The 12766-nt window shown below is 41.7% G+C and overlaps 1 protein-coding gene across 7 annotated transcripts in view; it reads right to left on the bottom strand.

Annotated features, from left to right (window-relative positions):
• Positions 1–3821: 3821 nt before the first annotated feature.
• Positions 3822–12766, bottom strand: part of eya1 (EYA transcriptional coactivator and phosphatase 1) — a 66997-nt gene continuing 58052 nt past the window's right edge. For 5 of the 7 annotated variants that reach the window (XM_020600019.1, XM_020600017.1, XM_020600018.1 and 2 more), the window contains exons 15-17: positions 12557–12678; positions 11650–11750; positions 3823–5845 (exon numbers count right to left, since the gene is read on the bottom strand). In XM_020600019.1, coding sequence (XP_020455675.1) covers positions 5765–5845; positions 11650–11750; positions 12557–12678 — 304 coding nt within the window. In that variant the 3' untranslated portion in view covers positions 3823–5764. Of the gene's footprint in view, positions 5846–11649; positions 11751–12556; positions 12679–12766 lie in introns of all 7 variants that reach the window. The other 2 variants (XM_020600022.1, XM_020600020.1) reach the window with 1 other exon arrangement.

Raw genomic sequence — 12766 nt, forward strand, 5'->3', positions numbered from 1 at the left:
AGGCAATCTGTGACATAGGCACTCTTTTGACCCATATGACCCAGATGGGGTCATTGTAGTTTCCAGCCAGTGAATCGTGTTCATTGTGTTGCCCTTGATTCAGTGCTCATTATCTCAGCTTCACCTCTTACTTTTAGAGGGGCATTAGGCCAAACGGATGGTGGTCATACCTCTTGGGCTTTTTTCATTGCATCCCTTGCAGATCTGGCTCAAGGGAGTGGCTCTCAACCATTGGAGACACCAAATTATCATCACAGAGGGAGGTCCTTACATACATACAGATATACATTTCAGAGCATACACAAACTTGCACATATGTAAACACCCTGTGCATGAACACACACAGAGCATACAGGGAGGTCTGAATGGGCTGCAGCAGCCAAATAAACTCTCAGAGATATGGTAGCTCATAACTCTGAGTTAGCTAAGAAAATCATAACCAGGCATACTTAAAAACATGTTGGCCTCAGTTTGCAATAAAAATCTCTGCCACTTACCTTCAAATGGACTGGTGCTGCGGGTCCAGTAAATATGAGGCAGTCTGTGTGTTTGACCACAGATGCAGGTGGAGCTGCGGTGTGGTTTGCAGACAGGGAACATCATTCTAGCTTTGGTTCTGGCAATGCCACATGCTCTCATAATGATTCAAACACTACAACCCTGCAGTGGTTATGAGCTGTGGTTGGAGGTTATGTTTTAAGTTTGGTTTTGTTGCTGAATCTGCTCAGAGTGAAGTACCAACTGCTGTTGACAATGTAATGTTTTATTGCAGGAGGTGCACAGCAGGATTTTTACTGCTGCAACTCCCCTAAAAATTGTTAAATATTGCAATCAGAATACATAAAGACAGCAGCTAAAGGCCTAGCACACAGAAGAGTTGCATTTCAGTGCTTTATTGAAACAGTATGGGTTTTGCCACAACAGCTACTTCTACAAAGCACAACTCTACAAGTCCATTAACATCGATGACCAAATATCTTTTAGACCAGTCAGATTCAAACTCTCCACTAATATACATTAATAGCATTGTCACAGTCTAGACTCACTTGTCGATTGCCTTGTCTGTGTGGCACAGGCATATTTGACACTACTGGCTAGGATCCCTGGCATCTGGAGCTTCCCGGTTACCAGCTGTTCATGCCGCACTGTGCCTGTCAAATCCCAGTAACGGAGAAATAAACAAACAGTAAACAAAGGGCCCAATTTAGCACCACTGCCCACAAAAGCATGGCAGCAAGGTTTGACACGCTTGCTGTCTGCCAGGACTAACTGAGCCTTGAAATCTGGAGAGCAGTAAGAAGCCTTTCTTCATCTTAAAATGATAGGAGGAGGATTTGCAATCAGTGACAGTTGGTTTGTCTATCCTGCCTCAAGACACAGCATCAGCCAAATTAAGAATAAAGAGATGGAAACAACCTAATAAAATTCCGTTCTGGTTTTAAGATTGTACAGAAACTCCATGCAACTCTGCTAAGGATGAAAGCTTTGTGTCTAATTCTCCCCCTCCCTCTTTCTCATTGTCTTGATCTGTGGACATCCGCTTGCTACAGAGACAAATTCCCCTAACTTAAGACACACTAGCCACCAAGAGGAGAACATAGGCCTATTAATAGGCTTCCTGCTCGTAAAAGAGATGTGGCAGATCAGGTTTTTTGGGGAGGAATTTGATATGCAAGTAATACAATATTAGTTCAACTGTGATTCACCGCCCCTTCTATGGAAATCTGCATGAAATCACTGTCTGGGCAAGGTCATACATCACCACTGGCATTGTTTATTATTGCACAGAGTTTTATAGAGAGTGGGTGATTTGCTGGGACGTCCCAGAGAGGAATACCCAACAGAGGTAATGGCTTCTTTATTTCTTCAAGGGGGTGGATGGGAGTTGAGTGAAGATCAAGCCTTTTGAGAAACACATGGACACTGTAAATTAATAATAAATTAATGATTAAAGTACAGGAACACATTCAATAAACGTGAACACGACAAGTTCATTGTGCACTTCCAATAGAGGACTGTGCTACGTAAATGACAAGCCAGATAGGATAGTCTAGTTTTAACCCAACCCCCCCGCAACACCACACACTTTTTTTATTTTTTTTTTTAAACAAATTGTCTGCTCTGGTTGTGACTGACATTGTCTGCCAGGTCTCTGAGCATCAGGAAAACATATCAAAGAGAACAGACCTCTATTCTGTGCAGCAGAAAGCAGTACTCCTCTCCTAGAAAAACAGCCAGTCAGTACCTCAGACATTACTTTGTCTTTCAGCTGTTCGAAAGTGGGGAAGGCAGATTAGGGGTCATTGTGCTGGTGCATTCCAGTGGTAGAAGTCCAACTCGCATTGCTTTGTACAACCTGGCAGACGCACATGCCTTACCCTGGCCATCATTACCACTCCATCTGAGAGCATTATTGATTTGGATATTAAACGGCTCTAAATAAAATTGCATGCATGCTTAATTCCCCAGTGTGGGTTTGGGGGCCAAATGCTTTCTTTCCTGTTCAGGATAGTGTTACATGTTGGATTGTCAAATATTTTTCATGTGCTATTGAAACTAACTTAGTTCTCTATGGCTTGGAGAAGTCTGATATATGTAAATTATGCATGGAGGCTCTACAGACATATGCTGTAAGGTCAGAACTATTACTAATATTGGAGTGAGCACTGGCTTGGCTTGAAGACACTCGAGAATGTATGACATGTTCGATATTGTTGAAGACAGAAGATGCCTCATGAGAGTTATGAAAAATATCTAAACAGAAATGCATCCACAAAAATATAAAGCTCCTTTGCATCATTTTAAAAAGTGACACAAACTATTCCATAAAAGTCATCAAAGCGTGTCAGGAGTTAAGATGTAGCTTTCATGTAAAAAGTACTATATGGACCATATTGTGTGGATTTAATTAACATAAGTGTGTAAAGCAGTGATAGTAATATTATTCCAGTGATACTAATGCACAATAAACACAGATTATACAAACAAAAGACTATGGCAGCATCGCAAATCTCCATTAACTTACACCATTTGCTTATACTCTCGGCCTAAACTGAAACAACAAAATATTTAAAAAGTACCTTCCTCTCACATTCAACATCAACAAAACTTTTATCATCATGTACACAATCTTACTGTACCTCATAGAATATATTTACCTTAAAAAAGGGAAATAAGGCAATAGGAATGAGGGCTCTACTTGTCTGATCCCCTCTTCTGGAGCCACTAGGCATAAATAGACAACTGCGGCGCAATTAACTCACACAGAAAACAATCCACATTACTCATTTGCTTTGTTCTTCTGCACCAAATAATCCTAGCTAACCAATGCCCATAAGCGCTGGTGAAAAACACAAAGTTGTGTGTTCTGGGAATAAGATATGGCAACATCTGTGATGAGATAAGTTAGATTCTCTATAAATGAGGCACTGCTTGAAGCATCAGTCTCTTCTTTGATTGTCTTATTTCTGCCTGTTACGCATGAAGCTGTGTAACACCTGCTTCGTTAGCGCTCACCATTATGATCCGAAACGTCATCCTCATTGCTGCCAGACATCCGCCGCCCCCCTGACGTTCTCTGAGGGGCGCTACTGCCTCCACTGAGAATCACTGCTGTGCAGGATTTGTGGAAAACCTAAAAATAGAAAATCACCTGTTACCGTTTAACGCTTTTAACCGGACACTTTTTAAAATATCAGTATATAATATGCAGTTTGAAATGAAGAAAAGTTGTGAGCAACACATAACAGTTCACAAATAAGTTTTATTAATTTAAACACAATCAAATAATAATGTCAAAAACTTCTGTACACAGACAATCTTTTGCATTTCACAATGAGGCCCATGTAGTATGAAGTATTTCCAGTTTGCAACATAATAAAAAAGCATGTTGTGTGAATCTACAAAACATTTCCTCTGTTTATCTACCTACCATTACCTTGATCTAGCAGCAATACGTAGATACCTCGGAGTGTGGGGGAGAAGTTGTTTTGAGTAGTATAGGTGGGAAGGGAGGGCACGAGAAGTCATCTGACTTGAAATGTAAAGACCAACAGTGATCATGTGCAAAGGAGGGAAAAATTAGAAACACAACAAGCTGGTTTCTGTTTACGAAATTCACAGTCAATAGCACATGTCCTGTATGTTCACAAACCCTTCAAAGTTAGTGGCTTTTCTCTCAATGTTAATTATGGTTTCCCTTTCCACAGTTGTAGAAACACTATGAAAACAGCTTCATGTATTTCAGTTATGTCAAAGAAGGACACAATGTATTTTCAAAGTGGAAATAAAAACAATACATCATACAAAATTATGCTCACTGTACAAGAGTTGCTGTAGTGCATGTATAAAAGATAAAACCTATTCAAGCCTGCTCTTCAAATCTTAGATTTATCTAAACCTGTTAAAATGACTCACAAGACGCAGGACACTGCCATATGCCATATCCAAAACCGAATTAGCCGAATTAAGTTTGCTTCCAAAATTCAAGGTCAGGGCTTAAATCTGGTGAAATGCCATAAGCGCAAGTTGCAAGATTCCATGCTGAAAAACTAAAAAACAAGTACCTCTTTGCCTTGAAATGTGAGTCTAAAAAGGAGTTGCGTAGACCTGTTATGCTGTATAATGATGGGACTGAAGTTTTCTGTACGGATGAGAAACATCATAAAATCAAATGAAAGCTCACTGTCACTTGACATTCATGCATTTGGTCTTGACAAAATGATTTATCACAAAATCCCATTATTTACATATTTGTTTAATGAACAAAACTTGAACACATCAACACTTACAGGCGTTGCACAAGCTCATGTGCGATAGGATGCCTTTTTTACTTCAATGAAAAAGCATTATCTTTCAAGAGCACGTACCTAAATGAATATAGCAAGGAACAGTCCAGTGATTACAAACTTATACACGCAAAAAGGATTTCCTCTGTACACGATTGTCTCAGCATTGTAAATAAAATGCTTTGTAATTTTCTTAAATTATTAGAAAACCTCTTCTTTGTTTCTTCTATGAAGGTCTTGCTGTGGTGGAAATCAACAGTACTTTGTAAAAGGCACGAGTCTTTTGTCATCGAGGTACCTTCTAAGTGGCACGGTGCCACGCACAAAGTTTCTGTTCATAAATAAGAAGTACAGGACTCCCAGGCTGGCGGTTAACAGAGGAGCAGTCACTTTGTCTCTCTGTCTCATGACAGAAAGGAGACTAAAAGACAGAAATAAAGGGGATGAAGAGCAAGGGGGAGGGCATGGGTGTGTGAGACCAAGTACTAGACAGATGGAGAAATGTCACCACCAGTTGTTGTGGGCCTGTAGTTTACTAAGCTGAGTTCTGTGGGGAGATGACATGAGGCAGACAAGACCATCAGTAGCTCTGCTCTCCTCACAGGTGTGAACCCTGACAGAGTCCCGGCACAAAGAGAGGGCTGTAAAACACTTTGACTGCTTCAGAAAGCAGCCAGTTCACAGTAACCAGGGGAAAGCAGCTTCAGCGCTGTAAATTCACCTCCCTCTTTTGCTTTCAGAAAAAAAAAAAAAGTTGTGTTACGACAAAGTGTGACTGTATGTCAGCACATTAACCGTGTGCTCAGCCTTTGTTTTTCCCCCATTCTCCTCTTCTTTTCTTTCTGTGTGGTGGAAGACAGTCCAGGCAGCACAGGGGCTTTTTTTCTGAGTGTGGGACACCGTTGGAGGGTGAAGGTGAAAGGCTGCAGGGTGTGCTGGGGTGGTGCAGGATGTACGAGAGTGGTGCAGTACAAGTACTACAAGTACTCCAGGTCTAGAGCATGGTGCAGGGCCATGAGATCTGAATGGCTGGAGATCCTCCAGAAGGGCATGTTGTGCTGAGGGAGGGATAAAAGCATCATAATATGTCAAGTTTTATTTATAACAAAGAAAAATTCTAAATTGTACACATCTTCAGCCTGAAAGAGTTGATCATTTTATAGATTAGTCCACTGATAGAAAACATGGCAATTATTTATCAATAAAAAATTTAAAAAATTCTGAGGTTCCAGATTCACATGTGGATTTTCTCAGTTTTATCTCATTGTAAATCAAATGTAATCTCTTTGGATTCTGGACTGTAGCTTGGACAAAGCAATCAATTTATAGGTGAGATCTTGGGGAACTGTGATGGGCATTTCACTACTTTCTTACATTTTAACAACTAATTGGTATCAAGAAAATAATGGACAAATTAATTGATAATGAAAATAATCATTGCTTGCAGCCCATCCGAGACTTTATGCTTTACATTGTAGCTAATTGCTCAATGAATAATGCAAGTCTGGTTCATTCACTGGGAAAAGCTATCATATTAGTAACACACCACAGCTGCTGGTCTTGCTCCTTCGTCTATACATCTATGTAGCTACAGTAAATAGCACATCTGAAATTCTAAATTTTCTGCTGCATCAACTCGCAGTTATATCAATAGCCAGGCAATAGCTGTTTTCAGCCTCAACAGAAACAAACTCCACACAGTCTTTTGAATTAACCTCCTGTCTGGCAGCGTGTCTTTAGAACAGCACAGATGAGCTACTCCTTCCAAGAAGAGGATGGGTGAGAAACTCAAGTTGCAGAAAATGAAACGAGTTTGTCAGGTAAGGTCCTCAGCTCTTCAGTGTGTGGAGGCCATTACCCTACCCTTACCAAAGGTAGGGCCTCTCCCAGGCATATGTTCCGCTTAAGAGAGCCTGCACTGACCCTTAAAAAGCTCTTTGCTTTTTGTTTTGTAAATTGTCTTTGCTTTCAAGTTTAAAAGCTGGAGATGTTATCTCATCTCTGCCTTCACTCCCAGGCAATGGTAATAACTAAAGGCAGAATTGTTTCAGGCATTGTGGATTTTTTTTTGTGAAGGAATGAGGGCTGAGACAGCTTTTAGACATTTGCTTTTGTAGTTCCACACAGTGTCACATCTGATATGCGCCTCCTGACGGGTGAAATTGTTGTGTTATTTCATGTCCTCTCCGATGTTGACACAGAAACCTTTTACCACATGGCGTGTTGTGGGACAAACCACTCAGACGAGAAAAAAAATGCCTTATCCTTCCATCAGTGTCACACTCCAACAACTCAAGACTGAGTAAAAATATTTGCATCTTTTTCTGCAATCATCCCTCAAGACCATATTCCCAGTGTGTGTTTGCATTTCATAATACAGAGCTATCACTTTACACACTTATCCAGCGCGAAGTTTGCCACTTCTTCCTAATCACTGCCCAATAACTCTTCATCTGTCCTCACTTCTTCTCATTGTTTAGCATGAAATATGTGAAAAAAGGATCTGAAGGCTTATCAAAGGGAAATGCCATGTCTTCACATTGTGGCTTGCTGAAACTTTCAGTGAAATATTCCCCTGAGCCACTGATTAATTTACTAATGAATATGTTTGCTGTGTTTGGCTTGCATGCAGCATTTGGTTTACACCCAAACTTGGCATTAATGCTGAATACACAAATTGGCAAGAGCCAACAGGTAACAGAAAAGTCAGATGTCAAATTCATCTGAACAGACAGTGTCATGATTCCTGAAAAAGTACAGGAGATATAAGCTTTGAGCCTTTCTCAGTGAGTCTCATGCTAACAGGTTTGTCAGTGCTTAAAATATTCTAATTTCATCAACAATGATTTGAGTCTTTTATGCATGCTCTGTTTACAGTGTGCCTTCAACATGCCTGAGAGGGCTTGTCTAGCATTACACATACAGTATAGCATTCATGCTCCTCAAGGCACAGAGCAGGAATATATAATTATGCCATCTCTCCTCTCAGCTGCTCTGTAAACCTGAGATGGCAGACAAAGAGCGCTGATTACACTTTACAGACTTTCTTGCTTGTACTTGGATGCTGTACAAAAGGATAAATGAATTAAAGTATAATAAGATTGTTGAGGAGAAGAGCTGGAGTGGTGATTACTTTCTTTGAAAAGGAATGGCAGGTATGTTTTGTGCTCTGTAAGCATTCATAATGAACTCTCAACCTTAGGAAAACTAAAACCAAGGATCTACTTCTGCTAAATGTTTTCATGATACATGCTGGGCACTAGGGCTGCACGATAAATCGTTTTGTGAGCGTGATTTAGAACCCTATGCGATCTCAGTCTCATGCAACAATGATTCTGCCATGTTTGCATTACTAGTGAGATTCACTGCATCAAAATAATTGCTCCCTTTTACTCGCTAAGCTGTGTTAACCAATGACCACACTTAAGAACCACAATGTGATTTATTTCTGCCTCAACTGCTATTGGGCACTAGGTGTACACTGGGCAGGCAGTGCAACGTAAAAAATAGTTGCAGGAGGACACATTATCTTTCACTATGTCAAACACATTGGATTAGTTTTTGAATCAGTCTTCTATTCCTGTCTACAACTCAACACGTGATATAACGCATTCTTGCTATTAGTTAACGCAGCTTAGCAAAAACCACTTGGTTTGATGCAAAGTATCTCCCTGCTAAAGCAAACACAGCAGAATCGTTGTCACATAAGACTGAAATCACACAGGGATCTAAACCACACTCACAAAATGATTGATCCTGCAGCCCCATTGGGCACAGCAACAAAAAGCTACATGGAACCCACCCTGTCGGCACACCACCAGCGGAATAAGAAATTTGATGCAATGCAAGTTGGGCAGCAGGCAAAAGCAGGTAACTAGATGCTCAGATCCTGGGCACTGTATACTGGTTGTAGGGATATGAAACATCACCTCTCTGGTGGGGACGGAGTTTGATTTTGTGCTAGATATATACATGCAGCTAGATACAGCACAACACTGGATCTGGAACCAAGCTTCTACAGAAGGGGTTGACTTTTTTCTTTTCCAGAGTTACACAGGGTGAGATGTCAGGTGTCTCTTGGGATACTGACAAGCTCCTGGCTGAGCACCACTGTGTGTTGTAGAGTGTCATCCCCATGTGACTAAGTTGCTGGGAGAAAGGCTCCGACTGTTTTCTGTACATATGCATTTAACAGCAGTTCATAGTATCCAGCTCTCTTGAAGACTCTGGGTGGGGTCCTGGAATGGGTACCACTTAGGACTCTGCCGTTCTGTTGAACTTCAACAGTTATGTGGGCAATGATGGAAGATGTGGAGGGGTTGACTGGGAGGGATGTCCCGCCTGATCCAGACCCAAAAGGTTCTTTTTTTTACTGGACCTCTGTGTTAGTCCTGAATTGGCCATAACAAACACCATGTTTGAACATTGCATGATTCATATTGCTGCATTTCCACTATTGGAACCTAACAAGCGGTATACCCTGTACTTTCCTTAACCATCACCAAGCATAGCCTCCAGGGTTGACGAGGGCCATTTTTCCACAGTATTTTCTCTCTGTCAGTCTCTGTTTAGAGGAGGGAGGGGCTGCTCCCCTCTCACACACTCAGTCAAGCTGTGTGTTTACACACAGTGCTTGTAATGCTGATGCTTGAGGTGTGAAGATATGGACATTTAAATAATCACTGGCAATTGCTTTGTGCACACATACCCCCTTCCGCCTTGTAATCCTGGTACTTGATTTTAGTACTACCTCCTGAGGGGTGCTGAAATGTAGCTCCCAGAAGGCACCTCCAAAGTGGGTACACCGTAACAAACAGAACCTGTGAGGAGCATTACTCGGTGCAACACATTTCGGTAGGTTCCTATAATGGAAAAGCCATTTAAGTGTACTTGGTACAAGAACAGCTTAGGCTTAAAATGTCAAGAGTCTCATCAGATCAGCAGCTATATGTCTTGGACACTTGGTTGAAGAGAGAAGCAGGTCTGAGCTGTCAGCTAATCACCACCTGATGGTGAGATGGATCAGATGCCGGACAGCGCTGGCAAATACAAATGTGTAGTGAAGGTGAGCTGAGAACATTGTGGTCTTAAACTACCACCTTCAAAATTATTCCTTATACTGAAAAAGTATGGAAAGCAGGGAATGGTGCAGGCTGTGCTCAGCGGAAAAGGAGAACATTTGACCCGGACCGCGGATGTCATTGGGCGGTAAAAGGAACACTTGGAGAAGCTCCTGAACGTAACTAAGATGTCAAGTCCACATTATTGTCTCCCTTGGGAGAAATTCCTTTTGTCCTCGAAGGAAGATGCAGTCTGATGACTTGTGGGTATCCTAACTCATATCTCTGGCAGCAGTCTCTGAGGCAGTTATAAAGCTCCTCAGTAGCAAGACACTGGGTAACAATGAGATGCAACTTGAGATACTGAAGGCACTGAATGTTGTTGGGCTGTTTTGGCCAACATATCTCTTCAGTGGTGCATGGAGGATGAGGACAGTGCCTGTGCACCAGCAGACCTGTGGTGGTGGTCCTCAAATTGACATATCACAATACCTCAAATTGACATATCCTGGGGAAAACCTATGCTAGCGTGCTAGAAAGTAGAGTCCTACAGACTGTCAAACCTTGGATTCAACCTTGGATTTACCCTTAAAAGGGCTATTAGAGGGGCCATGAGAATTTGCCCATCCAGTCTACATTTATTTTCTGGACTTGGATAAGGCCTATCACTTGGTCATTTAGGGGGCCTTGTGGTGGGTGTCAGGGCAATTGTTATGAGATATCTGATCCTTGTCCTGATCTTGTTAAACACTCTATATCCTTTTGTAATGTCATGCAACTGTTGTCTTGTCTCCCATGTTCGGTACTGTTTTGTTAATGTGTTACTTTTTTTTTTTTTTATTGAAACAAAGATATCTGATCCTTATATGACTAGAGTGAGAGCTGTGTACATATTATCAGCCAGAAGGCAAACATGTATACAGTAAGTGTTGGGGTTCGCCAGAGCTGTCCGCCTTGTCACGGATAGGATCCACTATTTATCCTAGGGAAGAGCGCGTCCAGTCTGGGGACCTTAGAATTGCTTCTCTTCTTATTTTCAGGTGATGTGGTCTTGTTGGCTTCGTCAAACCATGAGCATCATCATGGACTGGGGTGGTTTTCAGTGAAGTGGCGTAGGATGAGAGTCAGGAAACCTGAGACCATGGATCTCTGCTAAAAACAGCAGATTGTTCCATTCAGGATGGAGGTGAGTTGCTGTCTAAAGCAAAGGAGTTTAAGTATTTTGGGGTCTTATTTATGATTGAGGGTAAAATGGAGTATGAGACTGAATGGATTGGAGCAGAATCAGCAGTAATGTGGGTGTTGTACTGGACCAATGTGATGAAGCCAGTTGGCAAAGCTTCAAATTTAACAGTCAATCTACACTCCACCACTCTATGGTCATGAGCTTCAGGCAGTTACTGAATGAATTTGCAAATATAAGTGCCTGACATAAGCTTCCTCCATAGGGTAGCTGGGTTCAGCCAGACACGAAGCACAGCTGAATATCCGGATGGAGCTTGGAGTAGTGCCACTGTGAGCCTTACATTGGAAGCTTTCCATGCATGCCCAACTAGGCCGCAGGTTAGACTCAGGATATGCTGGAGAGAATATACAACTCATCTAACTTGATCACACTTCAAGGTCCCCCAGAGGGAGTTGGAAAACCTTACTGGGGAGAGAGACATCTAGACTACCCTGCTGAATGTGCTGCCATTGCAACCAAGCTCTAGATAAGTGGCACAAAAAGGATGGATGGATGAATAGATACAAGATACACTGTGTATACAGAATATGGTATCTATTATTCCATGACCTCTTACCTTTTTTGAGCCTTGTTCCTCTTCCACACCATCTCCAACAACAATGTAAACAACTTTCCTCCCAAACCTTTGAATTACTCTCTCAAAGCAGCTCTCCTTCCCTGTAGAGGAGTTGACAACAGAATGTTAGAGGCACATTGAATGCATACAAACAAATACACAGGCATATACACACATGCAGAGACTCACACCATCAAGATGATTCAGAGGCACAGGGTGACAACAGCCTCCTTAAAAACACCACATGTACAAAACTGGGCAGAGTGTAAAACACTTTGAGTTAAGGAATGAGATGTGATAAAATCAGCCTACAGATAAAGACAATCTGCAAAGCATTAGCTCACTCTTTCTCCTCCTCAAACCTGGGACAAATGGACTTAAATAATCTAAATCAGTCTTGCATGTTACAGGGTCTGGCTAGGAAGACCAGTGTGCTTAATGCTCCAAGGAACCCTGAGCTACACTCTGCTCCAAATCTCTGCTGATGGGCCTGAAAATGGCGCAGGAGTGAAGCTTTATGTTTATTTTACATTTGAAACAGTAAAGAAGGAGAAGGAGGAAAAGGAGGGAGATGGGAAGAGAAGGGGGCCCCGTTGCTGTGGAATGACATAAATGTGCAGAAGTGGTTTCATATGCAGAGACTGAGCAGGAGAGGCCCGGTGGGGCCCAGCTCCAGAAAAATAATCCCAGGCTGATTAGGCTGATTCCTTCATAGAAGAACATTAACCCTCCCACACAGCCTATGCCTCAGTGCTGTCACTGAGGTAGCATATGCATGTCTTAACTGTTTACACTCACACTGCTAAAATAAGAAGCACTCATGTCACAAAGTGATAGATTTGTTATAGAGGATAAACATTACAAAATACATGAAAAAGATTCAAATCACATACTTAACAATATTTACCTATTTTGGTCGCACTATAAATATTCTCAATAGGAAAGGCAATTCCCAGACCGTAGAGCAACACCTTAGCCAGGGCAGGGATGAGCTGCGTGGTGGTCACCAGGATATTCACACAGTTTGACCTACAGTAGACAGAGCAGGAGAAAAAAGGGGATACTATTTTAAATCACTATGAGGGAGGACCATGGAAAACAGTGTGCTGAAAATAAA

This window comes from Monopterus albus, unplaced genomic scaffold, assembly GCF_001952655.1.
Source record: "Monopterus albus unplaced genomic scaffold, M_albus_1.0 scaffold44.1, whole genome shotgun sequence".
Taxonomy (NCBI): Eukaryota; Metazoa; Chordata; class Actinopteri; order Synbranchiformes; family Synbranchidae; genus Monopterus; species Monopterus albus.